At 41.6% G+C, this 25,741-nt stretch overlaps 2 protein-coding genes across 7 annotated transcripts in view; both read left to right on the forward strand.

Annotated features, from left to right (window-relative positions):
* Positions 1-19,349, forward strand: part of LOC117711293 (olfactory receptor 2T29-like) — a 30,724-nt gene extending 11,375 nt beyond the window's left edge. Inside the window, exons 1-3 of one of the 4 annotated variants that reach the window (XM_076936769.1) lie at positions 9,002-9,093; positions 11,152-11,306; positions 11,964-19,349. In XM_076936769.1, coding sequence (XP_076792884.1) covers positions 11,277-11,306; positions 11,964-12,938 — 1,005 coding nt within the window. In that variant the 5' untranslated portion in view covers positions 9,002-9,093; positions 11,152-11,276 and the 3' untranslated portion in view covers positions 12,939-19,349. Of the gene's footprint in view, positions 1-9,001; positions 9,094-11,151; positions 11,358-11,963 lie in introns of those variants that run through there. The other 3 variants (XM_076936772.1, XM_076936770.1, XM_076936771.1) reach the window with 3 other exon arrangements.
* Positions 19,350-21,391: 2,042 nt separating this feature from the next.
* LOC117711183 (olfactory receptor 2T29-like) lies at positions 21,392-25,376 on the forward strand. Of its 3 annotated transcripts, none has more exons than XM_076936774.1 (4): positions 21,392-21,504; positions 22,292-22,378; positions 23,019-23,332; positions 24,025-25,376. In XM_076936774.1, exon 4 carries the CDS (start codon positions 24,034-24,036, stop codon positions 24,991-24,993), a length of 960 nt encoding a protein of 319 aa, XP_076792889.1. In that variant the 5' UTR covers positions 21,392-21,504; positions 22,292-22,378; positions 23,019-23,332; positions 24,025-24,033; the 3' UTR covers positions 24,994-25,376. The 3 variants fall into 3 exon arrangements, with proteins under 3 accessions (XP_076792889.1, XP_076792890.1, XP_034362550.1); XM_076936775.1 differs by having other exon boundaries at positions 23,024-23,332; XM_034506659.3 differs by lacking the exon at positions 21,392-21,504 and having other exon boundaries at positions 21,599-22,378.
* Positions 25,377-25,741: the final 365 nt, after the last annotated feature.

Raw genomic sequence — 25,741 nt, forward strand, 5'->3', positions numbered from 1 at the left:
TTGGGACCTCGAACTGCAGCCGCAGCCGCAGCCACAGCCGCAGCTGCCAGCCCATGGCGGCTGAGTGAATGTGGGACCCCTGGCTGGCTGTGGGAAGCACGCCCCGGACCTGCTGCTGGATCGCCGAGACTCCACTGCCGGACTCCTCCCCACCCCCCCTACCCCCGCACCATGAGATTTTTTTTCCCCACAGAAAAATGCATCTTTGAGGTCTAAAACTGAATACCAAGTCCTGTCCAGGGGCAGAGAACTGGTGTTTGGCACTGTGGGGTGAATATTTAGTACCTGTTTGTTAACTTCCCGGAGATCTTGAATGGGCCAGTAGTCACCAGTGCCCGGTTTCTTTACAGGCAACAGGGTGTATTCCATGGGTACTTGCAGGGGACTAAAATCCCCTGTTTTATTAGTCTCTCAATATGGGGACGTATCCCCATTCTGGCTTCCTTGCTCATTGGATACTGTTTAACTCGGATGGGAGTAGCTCCAGCCTTGAGCTCAATGACTATCAGGGGTACATTCCTGGCCATCCCCATCCCTCCAGTCTCTACCCAGGCTTCAGTAAAATGGGACCAAGGTCTCGTCTCTCCCTCCACTGGGGGGTGTTTCTGATTAGTGGATTGAAACAGTCTAAATTCATCCTTGGTGTTCAGAGAGAGTGTTAATACTGGAGATGTTGTTGAGCCCTAGGTCACAGCCAGCCCCTGGGGAGTGAAACTTATCTGTGCTTTTAATGTGATTAGGAGGTCTCTGCCCAACAAGGGAGTAGGGCATTCAGGTATTCCCAGGAAGGAGTGAGACACCTGTCCCCTTCCCAGGTCCACAATTCTTGAGGTGGTCCAGGAATATAAGTTTTGTCCAGTTGCTCCAATAACTATTGTTCATTTATTCTTCAGCTTCCCCAAGGGTTTCTCAAGTACTGAGTATTCGGCTCCCATATCGACAAGAAAGCCCATGGGGGTCCCCTCCACTCTCAGGGTTACCCTAGGCTTGGGGAGGGGAGCCAAGCCTTGAACCCTCCCCTAATCTTCATCAAGGGACCAAGATTCTTGGTCCCTTTTCTTTTAGGACACTCTCTGGCCCAGTGACCCTTTCCCTTGCAATAGGCACGCTGGTCTTTGTTTAAAGATTGGCTGGCTTTTCCCGGTCTCCTTGGCTCCTGCCTTGGATATTCACCCAGGTTCCCTGTCTGTCTAGCTCCTCTAGCCCCCTGACGTCTTCCCTCATTTACAACTGTGGCCAAAATCCTAGTCAAATTCTTTTCCTGCCTTTTCTGCCTTTTATCTTCTTCCTCGTTTCTTTCTTTTTTTCTCTCTCTGCCTTCTCTTCTTCAGTCTCTCTCTTATGATACACTTTCTCTGCCTCCTTAACAACATCTCTAATGGTATAATCCTGTAGTCCCTCAATGTGCTGTAACTTCTTTCTAATATCTGGAGCAGATTGTCCAATGAAAGCCATAATAACAGAAGTCCTCTGTCCCTCTGAGGCGGGATTGAAGGGAGCGTATCTGCGATATGTCTCCATAAGGCATTCTAAAAAGACTGAGGGGGCCTCTGTTGGTCCTTGCATGACTTCCCTTACCTTGGCCAAATTGGTGGGGCATCTTGCTGCCCCCTGGAGACCTGCCACAAGAGCCTGGCAGTAGATGGACAGATGCTTCCTACCTGCAGCTGTACTATGGTCCCATTGAGGTCAGTTGAGGGGAAAGGCTTCATCAGTCTCTGCTGGAGTTGGATTCTGCACAAGTTGACCCACAGCATTCCAAATGTTTTTCCAGGCCTCTAGAAAAAGTCTATCCCTCCCCTCAGTTGTGAAGAGAGTTTGAAGGAGCTGCAGGCAATCATCCCAAGTGGGCTGGTGCGAGTACATCACAGACTCCACCAGCCCAGTCAGGGATGCTGGATTCTCTGAAAAAGGAGGATGGTTAATCTTCCAATTATATGAATTAGAAGAGAAAAAAAGGCCAATACTGTAAGAACTGAACCTCATTTGGCCCAGTGGGGGCAGGACCCATGGCTCTGAGAGGTAGACAAATGGTAGAATCTGGCCCTTCAGGGCTCAGACCTCTCTGACTCTGAGTGCCAGCTGCTGGTCCCCCTTCTCCTGCCCTCTGAAGTTCTGGACTTGGAGACGGTGCTGGGGGGGGGGAGCAGTGGTGGTGGCAGTTGGTGGTAGGGTGCGACAGTGGGTTTGGCCACTGGGGGGGGGGGGCTCCTCAATCTCAGGATAGATCTTAGGTGAAGCCGAGGGCTTAGCTTCAAAGCCTGGCTTTGGTTTTGGTTTGGGCCTTGTATTGCAAAGAGCCAGGGCTCGGGGAGCCTGGCTTCTTTTTTATCCAAGTTTTTACCCAAAGAGGGGGGCTCTGGACCAGGTCCTGCCAGACCACAATGCATGGTTGTTGATCAAGATGAGACCCCAGTCCTTCCTGGAAAATAATAGCCTTAACTGCAGAAATAATAGTCAAGTCAAAGGTTCCCTCAGGTGGCCATCCTACATTGAAGGTCGGCTATTCTGAGGTGCAAAAAGTCTGCCACAGTCCTTTCTTGATGTTAAGAGATAAATCATGGGCTCTAGCCCTCATTTCTGCTCAATGATCTAAGATCAGACTTAGGGGAGTAACCACAGACCAAGTTTGTACCATTACTATAAGCAACACGAAACACAGACAGAACAAGCACACAAAAAGACTAACAAAGATCTGTCTCAACTGTGAGAGCCAACACCAATCCAGAAAAACAGATGGCTGGGAATTTACTCCCGACCTCTCTACCACGAGGGCTACTGTATCTTCTCTGGCCTCCAGACGGGCACCCACCAGGCATCCCTGGGGTCCCTCACCAGGGATGTCTCCCAGATTGTGGCAGTGGTGACCCTCCTAGTATATCTGATGATCGCCCATTCTTTTCCTGCTGAGACAGAAATGGTTTGCTGTCTTTTACAAGACAGAAAAAACTGCCAAACCAAACCACAAGTGCACTTTTCAGAAATCAAAACTAGATAGACAGACAGACACACAAGACAAGAAAACCAAGAGAACTGCGGGTGTACCCTTACCTCCCAGTAGGGTTCTTGGAGATTAGGGTGGTTGCAAATCCTGGACGAGCCCCCAACTGAAGACCCCCACTGAGGGGATACCCTCACTCAAGTCTCAGGATGTCATGGCACCCAAAAACTTGCAAGACACCGAATCTGGATGCAAACAGCAGAGGCTTTATTTGGGAGAGTCAGCCAGATGACGGTCAATTCGTTTGCTCACTCAGATGCTGAATTGACAAAATCAGCCAGTCTGAGGAAAGCATTTAAAGGGGAAAACCACAAACTGGGAGGTGAGAAAGGGGCAAGAAGGTTGCTAAGGGAACATAACACAAGAATAGTGGAAAGTCGCAGAGAAACCCAATCTATGTGAGTCAGGGTCATGTGGCAAACACTCTGTACTTTTATTCTTCTCAAGAATGTGGTCCTGCCGTCATTTACTCAACTATTTCTAGTCAACTATTTCTCGGTAGCCCTTACCATGGCCCTGTCCTATCATTGTGGTCATCAGCTCCCTGGTTCCACCTAGATGACTTGTATACTTTGTGGTAAGCAGGTTCCTGAAACTAGCTGGCGCACACTCTCGGCTTACTTCAGAGAATATTTTCCATGCCCTTTAAAGAAAAAACTAAAGAAAAATCTATACACATATTAGAAAATAATTTTTATAATTTTTCCTTCTTCAGTATATGTGTGTGAAATTTTACCAGAGAGCTCCTACAGCTGATTAACACCTTCAGCAAAGTGTCTGGATACCACATTAACTTCAAAAAATCAGTAGCTCTCTTATATAATGACAAATGGGCTGAGAAAGAAATTAGGGAAACAACACCCTTTACAATAGCTATAAAGAATATAAAATATCTTGGCGTAACTCTAACCAAGGATGTGAAAGATCTGTATGACAAGAACTTTAAGTTTCCAAAGAGAGAAATTGAGGAAGATATCACAAGATGGAAAAAAAATCTCCCATTCTCATGGATAGGTAAGATTCTTACAGTAAAAGTAGGTATCTTACCAAAAGTAATCTACATATTCAGTGCAATTCCCATCAATATTCCTAGACAATTCTTTACAGACTTGAAAGAACAATTCATACTTTCATTTGGGAAACACAAAACAAAACAGGATAGTTAAAACAGTCCTGTACAATAGAAGAACATCTGGAGGTATCACCATTCCTGATTTCAAGCTGTACTGCAGAGCAATAATAATAAAAACTGCAAGGTAATAGCATAAATACAGACAGGTTGATCAGTGGAATAAAATCAGAGACCAGGAAATAAACCCACATACATATAGGCAGCTGAGTTTGACAAAGAAGACAAACTTAGTCGATGGAAAACAGAAAGCATCTTGAACAAATGGTGAGGTCTAACTGGATTTGTATGTAGAAAAATGCCAAGGACAAGGAAATGGGCTGCTTGGCAGGAATATGACATTGGCCAAGGACAGGGAAATGGGCTTCAGGCAGGAATCTGACATTAGGCTAGAACAAAGAAGTAATTTCATGCAGGAATCTAAATCTTAGGCTAGAAGGAAGAAGAAGGCTTCAAGCATCAAAATGACATTGGACTAGGACAGAGAAGTAGGCTCAGATATTTTGGTCATCCTGATTATCCCTTAGAAACAGTGATCATGGGAGTGATCATGGGATTTGTTTATTGTCCTGCTTGTTCTTTTTTTGCAGCCCGTACTGCCCGTTCCGGTCCGAGGGTCAGGGTCTAGCGAGAGAGAGAGAGAGTGGGGATAAAGGGGAAGAGACGCGAAGAATGGAGACAAGACAGAGATTCTGATCAAGTCTCGTTTATTGAAGGGAATTCTGAGCTATTTATAGGCTTTTGCCACGTGCCTTGTAGGCGCGTGGATACCACATGCCTTGCAGGTGTTGATATGACGTAATCCTTACAGGCGTCTATAGCGTGGACAGCACGTGCACCGCAATGCCTTGCAGGCGTGGATAGCACATGCGCCTTATAAGCATGTATGGCGTAGATAGCACGTGGACAGCACGTGAACTGCAATGCCTTGCAGGCGTGACTACCACGTGCACCTTGCAGCTGGGGCCAGTAAACAGCAACACAAAATATGTGGGATATCAGAGTGTGCTTCAGCTGTTGTAGGCTATTGAAAACCAAATCTTTCGTCAGGGTATATGGTTCCAGATGGCTGCAAAGTTGATCTAGCCGCTTTCTGCTAAAGTCGGCTCCCAACATTCTTTGACTATTTCTGTTTATTGTCTTGCTTGTTCCTTGACTATTTGCATCTATTGTATTGCTAGCTCCTCAACCTAGAACTGACCTTAATATTTGTATATAATTAAAATGGTATAAAAGCAGGTTGGGAAAAAATCAAAATAAAAATTTTTTAAAAGATATGATGCAAACATTAAAAAGTAATAGTTTCTAAATAGTTTTAATAAAATAAAAACAAAAAAGTAATTTGTTATATTTTCCTGAGTGCTAGTAATAATTAATTTAATTAAAAATGCAAGTAATGTTTTATAATTAGTGATAAATATTACTAGTGGAAATTCATGCATATGCTTTAATAAAATTATGGAAATGATAAAAATGAAAAAATGAAAATAAAACCAAATTTATATCCCTCCACAAAACAAAAGTCCTAATGGATCAAAGACCTCAACATAAAACCAGATACACTAAATCAAATGCAAAAAGAAAAAGGGAACTGCCTTGAACACATTGACACAGGAGACAACTTCCTGAACAGAACACTGATAGTTCAGATACTAAAATAAAAAATCAGTAAATGGGACCTCATGGAGCTGAAGAGCTTCTGCAAGGTTAAGGGCACCAATAAAACACAATGGCACCCTACAGAATGGGAAAAGATATCACTGTTGGATGTATCCAACAGTGGACAAATAATGAAAATACATAAAGAACTAAAAAAAAAAAATGGACAGCAACATCCAAATAACCCAACTAAAAATGGGGTACAAAGCTGTAGGACATATAAACAGTGTCACTAGTTGAGTATAGGACTGGTGAGGGGAAGCATGCTCAAACCCTGGGAATTTCAGAAATCTAAGAGGGCAGGAGTACAGCTGCTATCTTTATGCCTCTATGCCTGCTCTGGAACACTTAATCATGACCTTTAAGTAAGGTGACCACAAGCAGTCAGTCACACAGCACAGCACCTGGAATGCTTCTCCATGATAATGAGGCATCACAATACTCTTAGCCTTCAGCCAGTGACCTTCCCTTTCTAGATATTCTCTCATCATTTTCCAAAATTATATAATCCCTGGTTCACCTGGAACAAAGCATATGCATCCAACCCTCCCACCACACACCCAATAAAGCAATATGAACAAGCAGAGATTATCTCAGAGAACTGCTGCATCAGAGATTACCATGGGGAAGGACTTCACCTAAAAGAGCTGTGACAATAAGGCTCCTGGTGGCCTTCTCTCTTCTCCCACGCCTCCAGTACTTGGCACTCACTTCCAACCAGACAAGAATCCTTGTCTATTCAGGACTCTACTTTTCACTTCCAGCCTGTGTGTGATAATGCCTGACATTCCAGTGTAGACTGCAGACCCCTGCCCTGGATTTTGCCCTGCCTTCTCTGAGCCAGTGTACCAGCAGTGTCAGGAACCCAGCCAAGGAGAGGCAGAAGATGGAACCATGCAGAGCTAAACCAAATCCTCAACAGAGGAATCTTGAATGGCTAAGAAGCACTTAAAGAAATGTTCAACATCCTTAGTCATCACACAAATGTAAATCAAAATGATTCTGAGATTCCATCTTACACACATTAGAATGGCTAATATCAAAAACTCAAGAGACAACACATGCTGACAAGCATGTGTAGCAAGGGAAATTGCCTCCAGGATTACAAACTAGTACAACCACTTTGGAAATCAATTTGATGGATTCTTAGAAAATTGGAAATAGTTCTACCCCAAGACCACTCCTGGGCATACACACAAAAGACACCCCACTGTACCATAGGGATACTTGCTCAACTATGTTCATTGCAGCTTTATCCATAATTGCCAAAAACTGGAAAGAATCTAGATGTTCCTCAACTGAAGAATGGATAAAGAAAATGTGGTACCTTCAACACAATGGAATTCTCTTCTGCTATTAAAAACAAAGGCATCATGAAATGTACAGATATCAAGATGAAACCAAGAAATATCATCCTGAGTGAGGTAACACAGACACAGAAGACACACATGATGTATATACTCCCTAATAAATGGACATTAGCCATAAAGTATAGGGTAGCCATGCTACAATACACAGACCCAAAGAAATTAAGTAGTAAGGTGGGCCCAAGGGAGGATGCTTGACTCTCACTCAGAAGGGGAATATAATAGGCATTGGAGGTGGATGGATGGAGGAAACAGTGGGAGAGGGGATGAGGAGGGAATGGGGATGGTGATCAGGTGTGGTGAAGTGGGGCCAAAAAGGACTTCCCAGAGAGAATGCAAATTGATGAAGGCATCTCTGGGACAGAGATCTGGGACAGGGGAGACTCCCCAGACTTTATGGAGGTGACTCCAGCTGAGCCTCCTAGTAGCTAGAAATATGATGACTCCTGAAGTCAGGTGGGACTTCCAGCAGAGGGAGAGGGACAATAACCCACTTACAAAACTTTCAACCCCAAATTTGTCCTGCTCACAAGATTCACAGGAATAAAGATGGAACAGAGATTGAGGGAATGGCCAAACAATGGCTGGCCCAACTTGAGACCCATCCCATGAGAGAGAGCTAACCCCGACACTATTAGTGATATTCTGTTATGCCTGCAGGCAGGAGGCTAGCATAACTGGCTTCTGGAAGGCTTCATTCAGCAGCTGATGGAAACAGATGCAGAGACCCACAGCCAAACATCAGGCAGAGCTTGGGGAGTCTTGTGGAAGAGTAGGGAGATAGTATTGAACAAGCTGGATGGTTCAAGGACACCACAAGCAGACCTACAGAGTCAACAAACCTGGGTCCATGGAGCTCACAGAGATAGAAGCGCCAACCAAAGAGTGTGCAGGGGCTGGAACTAGGCCCCCTACACATTTGTAGCAGATTTGCAGCTTGGTGTTCATGTGGGTCCCCTAACAACTGGAGTAGGGGCTGTCCTGATTCTGTTGCCTGCCATTGAATCCCCTTCCACAACTATACTGTCTTATCTGGCCTTAGTGGGAGAGGATGTGCCTACTTCTGCTATGACTTGATGTCCCGAGGATAAAAGGTACCCAAGGTAGGCGGGGGGTATTTCACTTCTCCAAGGAGAAAAGGCAGTAATATGTGGAGGGACTTGTGATAGTGGTATTGGGAGGAGAGGCTGGGGATTGCTGTGATTTAAATATAAACTGAGTTAATAAATATATTAATAAAAAAGTGTCTGCCAGGCGGTGGTGCCACACGCCTTTAATCCCAGCACTTGGGAGGCAGAGGCAGGCAGATTTCTGAGTTTGAGGCCAGCCTGGTCTACAAAGTGAGTTCCAGGACAGCCAGGATTACACAGAGAAACCCTGTCTCGAAAAACCAATAATAATAATAATAATAATAATAATAATAATAATAATAACGATAAAGTGTCAGTGTTTATAACATAGCAGCTGAACCCGAAGCTTCTAAGTCTATGCATATGAAAAAGAAAAAGCAGTCATAAAAACTAATGGAAGTTTATAGAACACATACAAAGAGGGGGAGAAAAGAATAGGAGGAAAGAATTCTTTACAGTGACCAATAACCCAGACATATAATAACTGACATACAATCCTGTTGTGCCTGATATTTACTTATGATGATGATATTTCAAGTTATTGTTAATACTGGCTATGATTTTCCATTTCAGCAAAACTGAAGAGTAAAAATCTACCTGTGGCAGAGGATTCTGTTAGCATCCCTGGGGCTATTGGCTATGTTCTTTTTTAAAGTCCCTGAGGGGAGTTATTAACAAAATCTTTATCTAGAAATGTGCAGAGTCCACCCAGGGATGACGTCACTTGGCTCTTATTCCTTGTGCACTTAACCAGCTGCTGTCCCTCAGTCCATACAGCTCAGGCTACAGCTGCAGCTGCATCTGACGGTGAGAAGACCTGACAGGCGTCTGCATGGCACAGGGTGGTCACTAGACAGTCTGTTCTTTCTTTACAAGGCCGAGATTATCCTTTATTCTTTACTGTCTTATTTATTATAGAGAGGAAAGAAATTGTGTTGTCTTTCCTTCCCTCCTCCTCCTGGTCTTCCTCCTCTTTTTCCTCTTCCTCTTCTTCTTCCCCCTCCTCCTCCTTTTCCTCTTACTCCTCCTCCTTCTCATTCTTATCCTTATTCTCCCTTTCTTCTTCTTGGTTGTTGAATTTCTCTGTATATTCCTGGTTGTCCTGCAATGTGCTCTAAAGTGTAGAGTGGCCTGAAACTCAGAAATCTACATGCCTCTGCTTCTCCGGTGCTGGCATTAAACTTATGCACTACCACACCCAGCGTCTTCCTAAAGTTTCTCTTTAGGGGGAACTGCGACTTATTTCTAACTAATAAATGAAGCAATGTGTTTCACACACACACACACACACACACACACACACACACATGATTTTCCTTGATTTCACTGATGATCCCCCTGCCTCTGTCTCATAAGTGCTAGAATTGAGGTCCACATCTGTCACCACACCCATCCTTCCTTCTGCATTTTCAGGTATTCCTATGACAATGCATTAGCCTTCTGTTTCTTTGAGGTTTAATTTCAAATGTGAGCAATTTTTGTGAGTTAGAATAGAGTGAAAAAACGACCTTAATCTTATCTTACACAACAGACAGTGAGTGATCTAAAATCAAATTATACATTCCTAGGGAAATAGTGTTTCCCATAGAACCCAGGCAGGTTCCCACTCTGTGCCTACTCCCTGGATAAGCACTCATTCTGTCAGTGGCTGTGTGAAGTGAGGTAGATGTCTGAGAACCTGAGTTTCCCCTCTATGAAAGAAGACAGTGTGGTGAGTCTCATGGAAGCACCAGGGTGGCTCTGGAATGCTGCTGGCTTGGGATGCTGCTCTGTCATTTCTCTGCCTTCACTGTTAGTAATACAAAGGATTAACAGTACACCAAGCTGTTCACATGACATCTGTGGCACAGCATGGGTAAGGACAACAGAGCTGCTAATCCCTTGTCTTCTGCAGACACCACATTCCTGATCTCACTGCTGCCTGAGATGCTGATGCCAGTGGACCCCACTTAACACAGGGCTCTCTCTGACCTTCACAGCACACCTCCTGCCCCTCACCTGCCTCCTAACTTCCACTCAACCAGAAGTGTTCAGGGATTCTCTTAGCCTGTGGCTCCCTCCTCAGTCTTTCTTCACTGTGTCCAGAAACATAAACTGAGTCAGCAGGTAGACATAAGGTGACTGTTGGAAAGCTTACATTTTTAAATAGATACAAACTGCCTTTCTTGAATATGCTTTTGTAAAATGGAAATCTATCTTGTTTCTTCCTATCTCTCAGTCTTCTTCCTGGCTGTCATCTGCCCATCTCCTCCCATAGGTCTCAGATCTGTCTGGAATTTATATGAAGGCAGAAGCTTGCCTTTCTTTATACCATCAGCAGCTCAGGCATAGCATGGTTCTTTAAGACTTCAGTATCAAGTTTGCTTCTTGTTTTTATTTTTAGAATTCTGACATAGATATAAAATGTTGCTGAGACTTGTGATTGCTGTCTCAACAAACCTTCTCTTGAAATGATTGCTAATGTCTAGGAAAAAAATTAAACAAGATTTCATTTCCTAACTATTGCTTAGCGATATCAAATGTAATATCAACTAATTTAAAACTTTTTTAAAAACATTAAAATTATCCTGTCTTAAAAGTACATTACAAGAGGTATTCACTGTGCCTTGTCAGGAAGACTGGATACATTCTGTCTGACGCTGCTTCTTACTCTGCTGGACCTGTTGAAACCGTCAAGCTCACTTCACATTTATGTACTATTTTCCCAGCATAGATGGACACTGACCTCGTTCAGTGAATTCAAGGTTAATGTGTCCCTGGATTTCTCTCAGCATCTAACACAGAGGCTGCCTATGTGTGTGGGGTGGAGAGAGCAGTGAACTCCTCTCAGAAATAGCTCAGGGCTGTGCTCTCTCTGCTTCTCAGACTCCATGAAGTGACTGAGAGTCCACAGAGGTGCTGCTGCCACAGCCTGGCCTGGCAACCAGCAGTTATTGCTAAACCCTCAGTCTCCTACAGAGAATTAGAGAAAATAGACAACCTGTGAGGAAATGAACTTGGAGAAGCAGAGACCAGAAAAGGTGGGACTTTCAATCAACTCTGTATAGCCAATGTTGGATGAGAAAATATATGTATGTACATATATATATTTATATTTATATGAATATGGTTATATGAATATATATTTAAATAGCATTTATTTATCAAAAAATTATAGGACAGTTTAAATTCAATTTTAAACAGACTATGAATTACTCTACTAAGTTCTTGTACTGTATTATTTTAAAACCACATTCTTCAGTGAATGCTAAACTGGACAGCATGTCCCATAGTGTATTAATATTAGAAGCAGTTCTGCAATGGTTCTGAAGACTAACTTGCATATTCCTTAATGTTCTGAATAACGTGTTGGCTTGTTTACTTGTTAGCATTTCACTTTTATGGGGATTTGTTTGTTTTCACTATTTGTGTTAGTAATGAAAAATTATTATGCAAATTTGTAGAATTTGTTGATAACACATTTGTGATCAGGAAAGATCATGGCCATGAACTATATCACCTCTACTCTCAGTGGTGATGGCTGTAAACTACGCGTGTGAATTCTTACTTTGTTAAGTTCCTTAAATTATAGATAGATTATAACTCTCAGACATAGGGACAAGGGAACTTTGCATCACAATAGACTTGTGCACTGATCAGTAGGCATTCACTAACCTCAAAGCTTCTTGGTTGCCTAGGAGACACCCATGGACATCACAACCTGGATGAGCAACTACACTGAACAATTTTCAGATTTCACCCTAGTGGGACTCTTCAGTCAATCCAAACACCCTGCCCTGCTTGCTGTGGTCATATTTGTGGTTTTCCTGATGGCCTTGTCTGGGAATGCCCTCCTGATCCTGCTGATACTCTCTGACACCCACCTCCACACACCCATGTACTTTTTTATCAGCCAGTTGTCCCTCATGGACATGATGTACATTTCTGTCACTGTGCCCAAGATGCTCATGGATCAGGTCCTGGGGAGCCACAAGGTCTCAGCTGCTGCCTGTGGCATGCAGATGTTCCTCTACCTGACAATAGGAGGATCAGAATTTTTGCTTTTAGCTGCCATGTCTTATGACCGCTATGTGGCCATTTGCCATCCACTCCATTATCCTGTTCTCATGAACCACAGGGTTTTTCTCCTTATGATGTCTGTCTGTTGGCTCCTGGGATCCGTGGATGGCTTCATGCTCACCCCTGTCACCATGACCTTCCCATTCTGTGGATCTCGGGAGATCCATCACTTCTTCTGTGAGGTCCCTGCTGTGACAAAGCTCTCTTGCTCAGACACCTGGCTCTATGAGACCTTCATGTATGTGTGTTGTGTGCTTATGATTCTCATCCCTGTGACAGTCATTTCAGCCTCCTATTCATGCATCCTCCTCACTGTTCTCAGGATGAACTCAGCAGAGGGCAGGAAGAAGGCCCTTGCCACCTGCTCCTCCCACATGACTGTGGTCCTCCTCTTCTATGGAGCTGCTGTCTATACCTACATGCTCCCTGCCTCCCTCCACACCCCTGAGAAGGACATGGTGGTGTCTGTGTTCTACACCATAGTCACCCCTCTGTTGAACCCACTAATCTATAGTCTTAGGAATAAGAATGTCACAGAGGCTATGAAGAAATTGTTGGCTGTGAGCACCCTCTTCCAAGAAATGGTAAAGTAATCTGGAGTGCATCTTTCTTTTCTTTGTCTCTACACATGTGTTGTTGCAGGTCTCATGATGATGTTATTGCTGATTCATCATGTCTCTTCATATTCATCTTTTTTGTAGAACTATTTCTCTAATCTGAAATTTTCTTCATTAACATATATCTTGTGGATTGAAACTCTTTATATATAGTCTGTAAATATTACATTTTATGAAGTCAGTAATGGCTATTTAATATTGTGTGTCAATAATCTTATCATTCAAAAGTCATGTCATACTGCACATGATGCATGCAACTGATAAAACAGAGAGTTGAAAGAAAAGTGGTTAACAAAGTTAACCAAAGAAGAGTTGATATAAATGGCATATTGAAATAATTCTGTGTACTTTCTTTATAATTTATGTACATTTGAAATTGGATAAAAATAAAGAACAAGATATAGTTTTCTTCTTCAGCTTCTATATTATGATATAGTAAAAATAAAGGCTAAAAGAAATTTAAATCTGGACAGGTCAAGTGACCCTGAGGGTTTTTTTAATTGGTAGTGTAGCTGCATTTGCATATAAATGTATCCCTCAAAATTCAGCACACCTCTCACTTCAGAGAAAATTAGGAATCACTTATTCTTGAACCACAAGTGAGTGACTGTTTTTTGATATTTGCCCTCTATTCGATGTGGACTTAGTGAAAAATCTTTTCCCATCCCAAAGCCTGCTGTTTTTGTCGTATTGGTGGTGTCCTTACATTACAGAAGCTTTTGGGTTTCATGAGGTTCCTTTTAATGTGTATACACTATCTGTCTTCTGTTTATGAAGGTGTCTCCTGTGCAAATGGATGCAAGGTATTCCCCACTTTCTCTTCTATCAGGTTCAGTGTATCTGGTTTTATGTTGAGGTCTTTGATCCACTTGGACTTCAGTTTTGTGCAGGGTGATACATATTGATCTATTTACAACTTCTGCATACAGATGCAAAGTTAGATCAGCACCATTTGTTAAAGATGTGTCTTTTGGGCTTCCTTATCAGAAATCAGGTGTACACAGGTGGGTGAGTTTATATCTGAGTCTTTGATATGATTCTACTAATCAATATGTCTGTTGTTATACCAGTACTGAGTGGGTTTGATGACTATAGCCCTGTAGTACAGCTTCAAATCATGGATAGTGATTCCTTCAAAAGTTCTTGAATTATTCAGATTGTTTTAGCAATCCTGTGGTGTTTGTTTGTTTGGTTTTGTTATGGTTGTTTTTTTCATTTGAAGTTGAGTACTGTTGTTTCGAGGTCTACAAAAATTATGTTGATATTTTGATGTGTATTGCTTTTGGATCTGTAGACTGCTTTTGGTAGCATGGCTGTTGTCACTATGTTCATTCTACTCATCCATGGGATGGGAGATCTTTCCATCTTCTGGTATCTTCTCCAATTTCTTTCTTCAAAGGGTTGAAGTTTTTATCATAAGTCTTTCACCTGCTTGATCAGAGTTAGCCCCAAGATATTTTTTACTATTTGTGGCTATTTTGAAAGGTGTTTCCCTGCTTCCTCTCTCAGCCCTTTTGCTGTTTATATATAGGAGAGTTTCTGATTTTTTTTTAGTTCATCTTTAATCCAGCCACTTTGCTAAACATTTTATCAGTTGTAGGAGTTTCCTGGTAGAAATTTTAGGGTCACTTATGTATACTATTACATTATCTGTGAATAGCAATACTTTGACTTCTTCCTTTCCAATTTGTATCCTCTTGATCTCCTTCAGTTGCCTTTTGTTCTAGCTAGAATTTTAAGTACTATATTGAATATATATGGGGAGACAGCCTGGTTTTGTTCCTGGTCTTAGTGGTATTGTTTTGAGTTTATCTCCATTTAATTTGATGATAGCTATAGACTTGTTGCTGCAAATGGCCTCTATTATGTTGACGTATGTCCCTTGAATCCCTAATCTCTACCATACTTTTGTCATAGCAGGATGTTGGATTTGTCAAATGCTTTTTTGGCATCTAGCAAGATGATCATGTGGGTTTTATTCTCTCAGTTTGTCCGTTTCATGAATTGTATTAACTGATTTTCTAATGCTGAACCATCCTAGTATCTCTGGGATGAAGCCTACTTGGTCATGGTGGATGATGGTTCTTTTATGTTCTGAGATTCAGTTTGTGTGCATTTTATTGAGTATTTTTGCATTTATGTTCATGAGGGAAATTGATCAGTAATACTTTTTCTTTGTAGAATCTTTGTGTGGTTTGAGTATCAGGGTGATTATGGCCTCATTAAATGTTGTGGGGGCATAGTCTCTCAGCTGTTATCTCTGGTTTCATACAGACTGGTAACTTCTGTTCAGGTACTTCTGACTTTGAGAATCTCTGTTGAGAAGTTGAGTATAATTCTAATAGGTCTTCCTTTATATGTTACTTGGTCTTTTTCCTTTGCAGCTTTTATATCATCTCTTTGTTCTGTCTGTTTGATGTTTTGATTATTATGTGGCAGATAGACTTTCTTCTCTGAACCAATAATCTCTTTAGTGTTCTGTAAGCTTCCTGTACCTTTATAGGCATTTCCTCCTTTAGATTAGGAAATTTTTCTTCTATGATTTTGTTGAAAATATATTCTGGGTCTTTAAATTGGGATTATTCTCCTTCTTCTATTCCTATTATTCTTGGGGTTGTTTTTCCCTGGATGGTTGTGTCAAGAATTTTTTAGATTTAATATATTCTGTGACCAATGTATCAAATCCTTCTATCATATCTTCAACACCTGAGATTCTCTCTTGCATCTCTTGTATTCCATTGGTGATATCTGCATCTGCAGTTCCTGTTCTATTTCCTAGACCTTTCATTTACACAAATCCCTCTGTGTTTTCTTTATTGCTTCAAGTTCCACTTTCAGGTCTTGAACAGTTTTATTCATATCCTTCAACTATTTGGTTTGTTTCCCTGTCTGCCTTGCCTTTTCTAATGGGATTTACTCATTCTCTCTTTAAGGACCTATATCATCTTCATAAGATTTGTTTTAAGGTCTTTTTCTTGAGCTTCACCTGTATCAGAATAGTCAGGGCTGCTACAGTAGTATACCTGGGCTCTGGTGGTGACATATTACCTTTGTTGTTGTTGGTTGTGTTTTGTGCTAGCATCTAGGCATCTGCATTTAGGGTGATTATAGTTTGAGGTGCAGATTTCTGTGTTTGTCTTTGATAGATGTGTGTTTTGTGTCTTGGTTTCCGTTTCCTCTCTGGTCTTCTGGCCAGTGTATCCTGTGGTTGAACAGGGTGTCTCTACCCAAATTGGGCTGGACTTCTGTTGATAGCCAGGTTTGAACCTAGTAAATCAGGATCAATAACTGGGTATACACTTTGCCCTTTTGATTTTAGACTAACCTTTTGTGATGGTTTGAATGTCCTAGGCCCAGGGAGTGGCACTATTAGGAGGTGTGGCCTCCTTGAATTAGGTGTGGCCCTGTCAGAGGAAGTTTGTCATTGTGTGCAAGGGCTTTAAGACTTTCATCCTACTTCTCTGAAATCCAGTCTTCTGTTTGCCTTCAGAATAAGATGGAGAATTCCCAGCTCTTCCTATATCCTGCCTGCTGGGATGCTGCCATGCTCCTGCCTTGATGATAGTGGACTAAACCAGCTTCAATTAAATGGTCCTTAAAAGAGTTGCTTCAGTCATGGTGTCTGTTCGCAGCAGTAAAATCCTAAGACTTTTGGGAAAACCCAGGTTATCAGGACTATCTTTTAGGTCTTGGTGGGTGCTAGCTAAAGCAACCTCACAGACCCAAAACTTATGCCAACACAGTCTCCACACTGTGGCTCCTAAGGCACTGCCCAGAGTCTCTGGTAAAGGCTTTGAGCTCCCCCTGTGACTAGTTGTAGCAGGATGCTTATTCTGCTACATTGTATTCTCAGTGGAGCTTGAGTGACATAGATTTCTTATTTCTGTTAACTATTGGTTCACCCTGTGTGTTTATAGGGAGATTGTGCTGTGTATAAGCGTCTATTATACCCATTTCTGTTTATATTACATTTCTATGACTTGTCCATATTGTGGCATTTGTTTATCATTTTTTATTACATAAGAGTTAATTGTTTAATGACAGTAATTTTTCCCCTTTTGCAACAGAGATCCTCATGAGTCAGTTTCTAGAATTCTAGAAGACTTCTTATTTCAAGCTGGAGAACTTCATGCAGGGCATAGGACAAGCAGAGGACATTGAGATGAAATAATACACCTTGGCAACTGCATGTACCCATCACTGTGCATTAGATGCTAGGTAGTCAGAAACTACTGGTGGTCCTGCCCTGACACCCTGCAGCACCTGAGACAGCTGTGTCCTAACAATAGCTAATCAGCTGCTTTAAGTGCTGGACACAGCCTGCAGTCCCACAGAGCCTTTGTCAACCAAACTTAACACAGCTACCCAAGATGAGCAGCTACAGGGAAGGACCCCATTTCTTTCCATCATCCCCTACAGATGTCCACCCAGTGCTGCACTTAAACCAAGTGTGAAAGGAGTCAAGACACTGCACGATCTGTAGGCTACATCCCTGGGTGCCTGAGAAGGATGAGTTCAGGAGATGGCCTGATGAACAGAGGATACTATGTGACCTGAGTATGGCATGGGAACAGTGCCATGTTGTTGAAATGTAATCAGAAACCTTTAGCATTCAGAGAAAGTTCAGAACAATTTGGTGCAGATCAAGAGTGCAGAGTTGCCTCTGTCTTCCACCCTACACCCTGTGTATTCTAGCTCTGATTACACAGTATATGTAACTGAGTCTGCACTATTGCCTACAGTTTCAAGCAGAGTGTTACTTTTAAACTGTGACTTTCATTCAGCTGTTAGTAATAGAATCTATATTTTTATCTAAGCCATTTGTATTTAATAGATTGTTCAGTAACTTTCAGGTCTCTATGTAAAATGAAACAAGCATTTACACTAAAGGCAACTCTAAGGAATAACCTGTGTGACTGACAGCAGAACCCAGGGATGATGCAGTGAGGGGAGGAGAAGATGGCACAGGAGGGATGAGGGCTCAGGGTTAGCCTGCCATGCACTGTAAGGACCAATGTTTACAGCACAGCAGCCAAACCCCAAGCTTCCAAGTGCATGCCTATGAAAGATAACATGTCACAAAGGCTACTGAAAGTTTATAGAAATATACAAACAGGGAGACTAATTGGGTGGGGGGAAGAGAATTCTGTACAGTGAACAAAGTCCCAGACATACAATAACTGACTCATGTTGGGGAAGATTCTTCTTTTTTTCTTTTTTTTAATTTATTTTTTATTGGACATTTTATTTACATTTCAGATGCCATCCCCTCTCCCCATTTCCCCTCCCTAGAAAACCCCTATCCCATGCCCCCTTCTCCTTTTTGCTTTTATACAATTTTTTAAATGTTAACCAAAGGCTTTATAAGTTTGGTAATGCTCAATATCAATCAGAAGTGTAACCCAATACCCAACCTAGATATATCAACTATCTTTGACTGGCAGAGACATGTGAACATCTGCCTTCATGTCCCCCCCCCCATTCTCTCTCTCATCACCTAGTTCCTCCTTTCCTTCTCCTCTCCTTATTCCCCCTCTTCCTCTCCATACCCCTCCCATCTTAGCTCCTCCTACATATTACCCTTCCTATCAAAATAAAACTTTTCTCTCAAAATACAATTAGAGCATTACTATACCAATTTGTATCAGTAAGGTGCAAGACAGACCTAATACCCAGTCCATCATTTTGTTGACTAACCAGAACCTCTGTCATCTCTCCTAAGTAAAAGACTTAGTTCTGAACCTGGATTTTTTCTTGGCTTTAGAATGAATGTCAACTGAAAACAATCCTCTCAAATCTTTTTCTTAAAGTAAATAGCCAGGATTGGCTATGAGACTATAAGTTTTCAACCCCATCAGAAATCCAGAATGACTGAGTTAACTGAAATTATGGGAAGCACAAAGCTTAGATTCTAAAACTTAGCCAATTTATAGACACCTCTGAACACCTGGACAGTCCCTATACTACAAAACGTTGGAGCATCCGATCTTCAGCCTTCTGGCCCAGGATCATCTAACAGCCTAGTGATGCAGAGTTATTAAGGGCTGATTACTCTGTCTTGGCAGATATGATCAGTCAACTATTCCACAAGTGTGTCCTTTTCTGAACAGTAATTTGTCTGTAGATGCAAAGAGGCAATTTTTACCTTGTGGCTGTCTCACTACAACTGGAGTAATTCCAAAGATGCTCAATTTCTTCTTAGAATCCAAGACAGGAAGCTGTCAGGAGCAGACAGGTCTCTAATCAAAATGAATATTAATACAAAAATGTTTGTAATGTCAATTTTGTAGACTTCTGAGGTTTTGAAAACCAACTATCCTTGTACGGTAATCTGGACTGTTATCTGTTAACTCCTCTTAGTTATTTCTAAATAAAATATAGAAAACACCTGTCGGGCAGTGGTGGTGCATGCCTTTAATCCCAGTACTTGGGAGGCAGAGGCAGGCGGATTTCTGAGTTCGAGGCCAGCCTGGTCTACCGAGTGAGTTCCAGGACAGCCAAGGCTATACAGAGAAACCCTGTCTCAAAAAACAAAAACAAACCAAAAAAACACCCTAACAATAAACTCAAAGCCATGAATTTGCTATAGGACCTTAACTCACAGGCTAACCATCTCAAATCAGTTACAAAAGTTAAAGAAGGACTGGGTCTAAGCCTTGTATTTCTAAATGTGTTTTACAGACACAATGCCTATGAGAGTAACAATATTCATCTCACTTTTATATCAATAAGAAGCTTGTACCAATGAAAACCTTAAATTTGAAATCAAAGTAAATTTTGTACCATATAAGAAATTATAACTTCATCTTAATAACAATTATACAGATTTCTACAAATAGGTTATGGCTATGCAATAAATCCTAGCTATTCCTCCTGTTCCAACAAAACCACTACTTTTCCCTAGAAAGACAGCCCAATATTAACCACCTCAGTCCCCAAGCTCAGAGAATAGGGGCACCGACTCTTCATTAACTTCTTCAAGCTGATTAAGGGTGAAGAAAGTGCAAAAAGTTCTTAACACAAAATATCCAGGAAATCCAGGACACAATGAGAAGACCAAACCTAAGGATAATAGGCATAGATGAGAGTGAAGATTCCCAACTTAAAGGGCCAATAAATATCTTCAACAAAATTATAGAAGAAAATTTCCCTAATCTAAAGAGCAAGATGCCCATAAACATACAAGAAGCCTATAGAACACCAAATAGACTAGACCAGAAAAGAAATACCTCCCGTCACATGATAATCAAAATACCAAGTTCACAAAACAAAGAAAGAATATTAAATGCAGTAAGGGAAAAAGGCCAAGTAACCTATAAAGGCAGACCTATCAGAATTACACCAGATACTAATACATCAGATACTATAAAAGCTAGAAGATGCTGAACAGATGTCATAGAGACCCTAAGAGATCACAAATGCCAGCCCAGGCTACTATACCCAGCAAAACTCTCAATTACCATAGATGGAAAAACCAAGACATAGGCTAATGACTGGATACATAAACAGGACCCAGCATTTTGCTGCATACAGGAAACCCACCTCAGTGACAAAGACAGACTTTACCTTAGAGTAAACGGCTGGAAAACAATTTTTCAAACAAATGGTTCTAAGAAACAAGCTGGAGTAGCCATTCTAAAATCTCCAGCCTGAGAACACAAAGGGGGAGACTCATGGCTCCACCTATATAGGTAGTTGAGTGTGGCCTTGTCAGGCATCCGAGGAAGTGGACAGCCTTTGTACCTGAAAGTTTGGATTCCCTAGTGTTGGGAAATTTCAAGATCAGGGAGGTGAGAATGGAAGGATGGTGGGAGCCCACCCTCATAGTAATTAGAGGAGGTGGGATGGGGTAAGGGGTTAGGCATCAGTAGAAGTGGAGGACCTTGGTGCCTTAAAGTTTGGATTCCCTAGTGTTGGGGAATTTGAGAGCAGGGAGGCAGAAATGGGAGGATAGTGGGAGCACACCCTCATAGAAACTCCCAGAATTATATGGATTACACATGACAGAGGCAGGCCACCAGAAGACTAGATTGCAGAATTCAAACAAAAAATTATCTTGATACTAAAATTTGTTTTGAGAATTGTATATTGCAGAATACACAGCCTTGGTGTATCTACACTCATCAAGCAAGCTGAGCAGACCTCTCAAACCTCTGATGTCCTGGAATTCCAGCTGGATGCAGTGAAGACACAGCGTCAGAGGCTTATCAATTTACTCTTCCCCCTGCCCCTCTTCTAATATCTCAGATTCTTCTTTATGATGAAGATATTTAGGGTTATTGATAATACTGGCTATGATTTCGCACTATAACAAAACTGAAGGATAAATCCGGCTTAGCAGAGGTGTCTGTTAGCAGCCCTGGCTCTTGCATTCACCTTGAAAGTCCCAGAAGGGAGTTCTTAACAAAATCTTTATCTGGGAATGTGCAGAGTCCACCCAGGGATGACTTCACTTGGCTCCTGTTCCCTGTGCACTTAACCAGCTGCTATCCCTTGGTCCATACAGCTCAGGGTACAGCTGCACCTGCATCTACATCTGATGGTGAGTAGACCTGACAGGAATCTGCATGGCACAGGGTCATGGCTGGGCAGTCTGCTCTTTCCCTAAAGAATTTTCTTTATCCTTTATTTTTATTTTCTTATTTATTATCAGGAGGAAAGAAGTTTGGCATTTTCCTCCTCTTCTTCTTCCTCTTCCTTCTTCTTCTCTTCTTCTTCCTCTTCCTTCTCTTCTTCCTCCTCCTCCTCCTCCTCCTTCTCCTATTTCTTTGTTTTTTGAGCACTAGCTGTCCTGTAACTTTCTCTGTAGACCAAACTGGCCTCAAACTCAGATATACAGGCCTCTGTATCCCAGCGCTGGGATTAAAGGTGTACACTACCACACCCAGCTTCTTCCTAAAGATTCTCTTTAGTACTTCCTTACTGAGAATTATTCTATGATATAAATGAAGCAATATGTATTCCATACACACACACATGCGCGCACACACACACGCAAGACATGCTTTGACTATGTTGGTTATCCCCCTGCCTCAGATTCACAAATGCAAGGCTGTTATAGTCATCTAGCACCACAGCCATCCTTCTACATTTTAATTATTTGTATGACAAGGCATTCATTATTAAAACTGTCTTTTGGGCAGTTTATTTAATTTCAAGTGTGGGTAATTTTTGAGGGTTACAATAATGCAAAAATAATTGTCTTAATTTTATTCATATTCCATCATATGAAGCAAACAGTGGGTAACATAAATTCAAAGTATACATACTTGGAGAATTAATGCTTCCCATAGAACCCAGGCAGGTGCCCATTCTGTGCTTACTCACAGGGTAAGCACTCATTCTGTCAGTGGTTGTGTGAAGTGAGGCAGAGGCCTGAGACCTGGAGCTTCTCCTCTGTAAAAGAAGAAAGCATGGTGAGTCACAGGGCAGCACCAGGGTGGCTCAGGGATGCTGCTGACTTGGGATGCTGTTCTGTCATTTCTTGCTTTCACTGTTAGTAATACACATTTTAACTTTTAATAGATCCAAGTTTTCTTTTCATGAATACTCCTTTTGAAAATAGAAATCTATCTTTTTCTTCCATTTTCTGTCTATTTTCTATCTCTGCCCATCTCTTCTCATGAGTCTCAGATCTATCTGGCATTTATATGAAGGCATTGAGAGCCTTGCTGTGTTCTCTGCATCAGCAGCAGGGTGGGCTGACCAGGGCACTTTAAGGGCTTGAGGAACAGGCTTGCTTTTGTGTCTTTGTTATATACAATATTGAGGAGACTTGTGATTGCTGTCTTAAAGCCCCTCCACTGTAACCATTGATAACATCTCAGAAAGAGATTTCATTTTTTTCCTATTACTTACGGAAATAAAAATGTAATGTTACAAGTTTAGAAATTTAGAAAAAAAAACCTTAAAACTCTTCTTTAAGAAGTCCATGTGGAGAGGCATTTCTGAGTTTCATCAGGAAGGCTGGGCACATTCTGTCTGACTCTGCTTCGTACTCTGCTGTACCTACTGAAACATTCGATCTTAATTCACATTCATGTACTATTTTCCCAGCATAGGTGGACACTGACCTCGTTCAGTGTAAGCAAGGGTAATGTGTCCCTGGATTTCTCTCAGCATCTAACACCGAGGCTGCCTGTGAGTGTGGGGTAGAAGGAACAATGAATTGCTCTCAGGAACAGCTCAGGGCTGTGCTCTCTCTGTTTCTCAGAGTCCATGAAGAAGTGGCTGACAGTCCACAGAGCTGCTGCTGCCACAGCCTAGCCTGCAACCAGCAGTGACTACTAAACCCTCAGTCTCCTGCTGAGGCTCAAAGCAAATGGACAACCTGTGAGGAGGTGAACTTGGAGAAGCAGAGACCAGAAAAGGTGTGATTTTCTTTTTTTTTTGGGGGGGGGGCATTCAATTAAGTCTGTCTAACATGTGTAAGGTGAGAAAACAAATTTATTTGTATTGTTGTATCTATATTTTCATATGAATATATTTATATGAATGTATATTTAAATAACATTTATCTATCAAAACAAAGAGTTACAAGACAGTTCAAATTCAGTTTTTAATGGGCTGTGTGCATAACTCAACTAAGATCTTGGACCATATTATTTTAAAATCACATTCTTCAGTGAATGCTAAACTGGAAAGAGTGTCCTATATTGTATTAATATTAGAAGCAGTTCTGCAATGGTTCTGAAGAATACCTGGCATATTCATTAATGTTCTGAATAACATGTTTGCTTGTTTACTTGTTTGCATTTCACTTTCATTGGGCTTTGTTTCTCTTCACTATTTTTGTTAGTAATGAAAATTATTATGCAAATTTGAACAATTTTTGATAGAGAATACATTTGTCATCAGGAAAGATCATGGCCATAAACTGTGGCAGGTCTACTCTGAGTGATGATGGCTGTAACCACACCTGTGAATTCTTACTTTGTTAAGTTCCTTAAATTATAGATAGATTATAACTCTCAGACATAGAGACAAGGGAACTTTGCATCACAATAGACTTGTGCACTGATCAGTAGGCATTCACTAACCTCAAAGCTTCTTGGTTGCCTAGGAGACACCCATGGACATCACAACCTGGATGAGCAACTACACTGAACAATTTTCAGATTTCACCCTAGTGGGACTCTTCAGTCAATCCAAACACCCTGCCCTGCTTGCTGTGGTCATATTTGTGGTTTTCCTGATGGCCTTGTCTGGGAATGCCCTCCTGATCCTGCTGATACTCTCTGACACCCACCTCCACACACCCATGTACTTTTTTATCAGCCAGCTGTCCCTCATGGACATGATGTACATTTCTGTCACTGTGCCCAAAATGCTCATGGACCAGGTCCTGGGGAGCCACAAGATCTCAGCTGCTGCCTGTGGCATGCAGATGTTCTTGTACCTGACACTAGTAGGGTCAGAATTTTTCCTTCTGGCTGCTATGTCTTATGACCGCTATGTGGCCATCTGCCATCCACTCCGGTATCCTGTCCTCATGAACCACAGGGTTTGTCTCCTCCTGATGTCTGTCTGTTGGCTCTTGGGATCTGTGGATGGCTTCATGCTCACCCCTGTCACCATGACCTTCCCATTCTGTGGATCTCGGGAGATTCATCACTTCTTCTGTGAGGTCCCTGCTGTGACAAAGCTCTCCTGCTCAGACACCTGGCTCTATGAGACCCTCATGTATGTGTGCTGTGTGCTCATGCTTCTCATCCCTGTGACAGTCATTTCAGCCTCCTATTCATGCATCCTCCTCACTGTTCTCAGGATGAACTCAGCAGAGGGCAGGAAGAAGGCCCTTGCCACCTGCTCCTCCCACATGACTGTGGTCCTCCTCTTCTATGGAGCTGCTGTCTATACTTACATGCTCCCTGCCTCCCTCCACACCCCTGAGAAGGACATGGTGATGTCTGTGTTCTACACCATAGTCACCCCTCTGTTGAACCCACTAATCTATAGTCTTAGGAATAAGAATGTCACAGAGGCTATGAAAAAACTGTTGGGTGAAAACTCCTCTTTCCAGAAACAATGAAGTAAACAATTAGGAATACATATTTTCTTTTCCTTATCTCCACACATCTGTTGGTCCAGGTCTCATGCTGAGCTAATTCTTGATCCTTCATGTCTTATTTCATATTCATCCCTTTTGAATAATCATTTGTTTATTCCTAAAATTCTTCCTTAACAAACTTCTCCTCCATTCACAAACTCTATTTGTATTCTGTCTTTGTTGCAGTTTATAAAGTTAATAATGACTATTTTATTTTGTCGTACTATGATCATAATTTTTAATATTTGTGTCATACTAAGCAAAAAATGGTCATGATGTGTTCAACTTTTAAAGCATAGATTGAGTTGAAAATGTGCATAGCAATGTTATCGATGTGAATTGAGATAAATGTCATATTGAAATAATTCTGTGTATTTTCTTGATAAATTATATAAAACTGAAATTAGGTAAGAAGTAAAGAGCAAAATACAGTTTTCTGCCTTCAGATCCTGTATTATGATGTAGTAAAAATAATGTTTAAAAGAGATTTAGATCGGGATAATACAATTCTCCCCAAGGGTTTCAAATTGTCAGTATACCTGTATTTGCATATAAATATATCTGCAATGTATTGCTTCTATTCAAAGGAAATGAGAAATACCTCATCCATGAGGCAAATATGAATGGCCATGGCCCAGCAACCTGGGTTCACGTTTCCCCCAATGAAACGTTCTAAAGTCTCATGGACGGTTACAAAGCACAAACAAGTCACAAGTTATAACTCAAGGCA

Source organism: Arvicanthis niloticus, chromosome 6 (genome assembly GCF_011762505.2).
Source record: "Arvicanthis niloticus isolate mArvNil1 chromosome 6, mArvNil1.pat.X, whole genome shotgun sequence".
Lineage (NCBI taxonomy): Eukaryota > Metazoa > Chordata > Mammalia > Rodentia > Muridae > Arvicanthis > Arvicanthis niloticus.

Bases quoted from the DNA above. Each gene is read 5' to 3' on its own strand.
- LOC117711183 (XM_076936774.1), top strand. From the start codon at position 24,034: ATGGACATCACAACCTGGATGAGCAACTACACTGAACAATTTTCAGAT.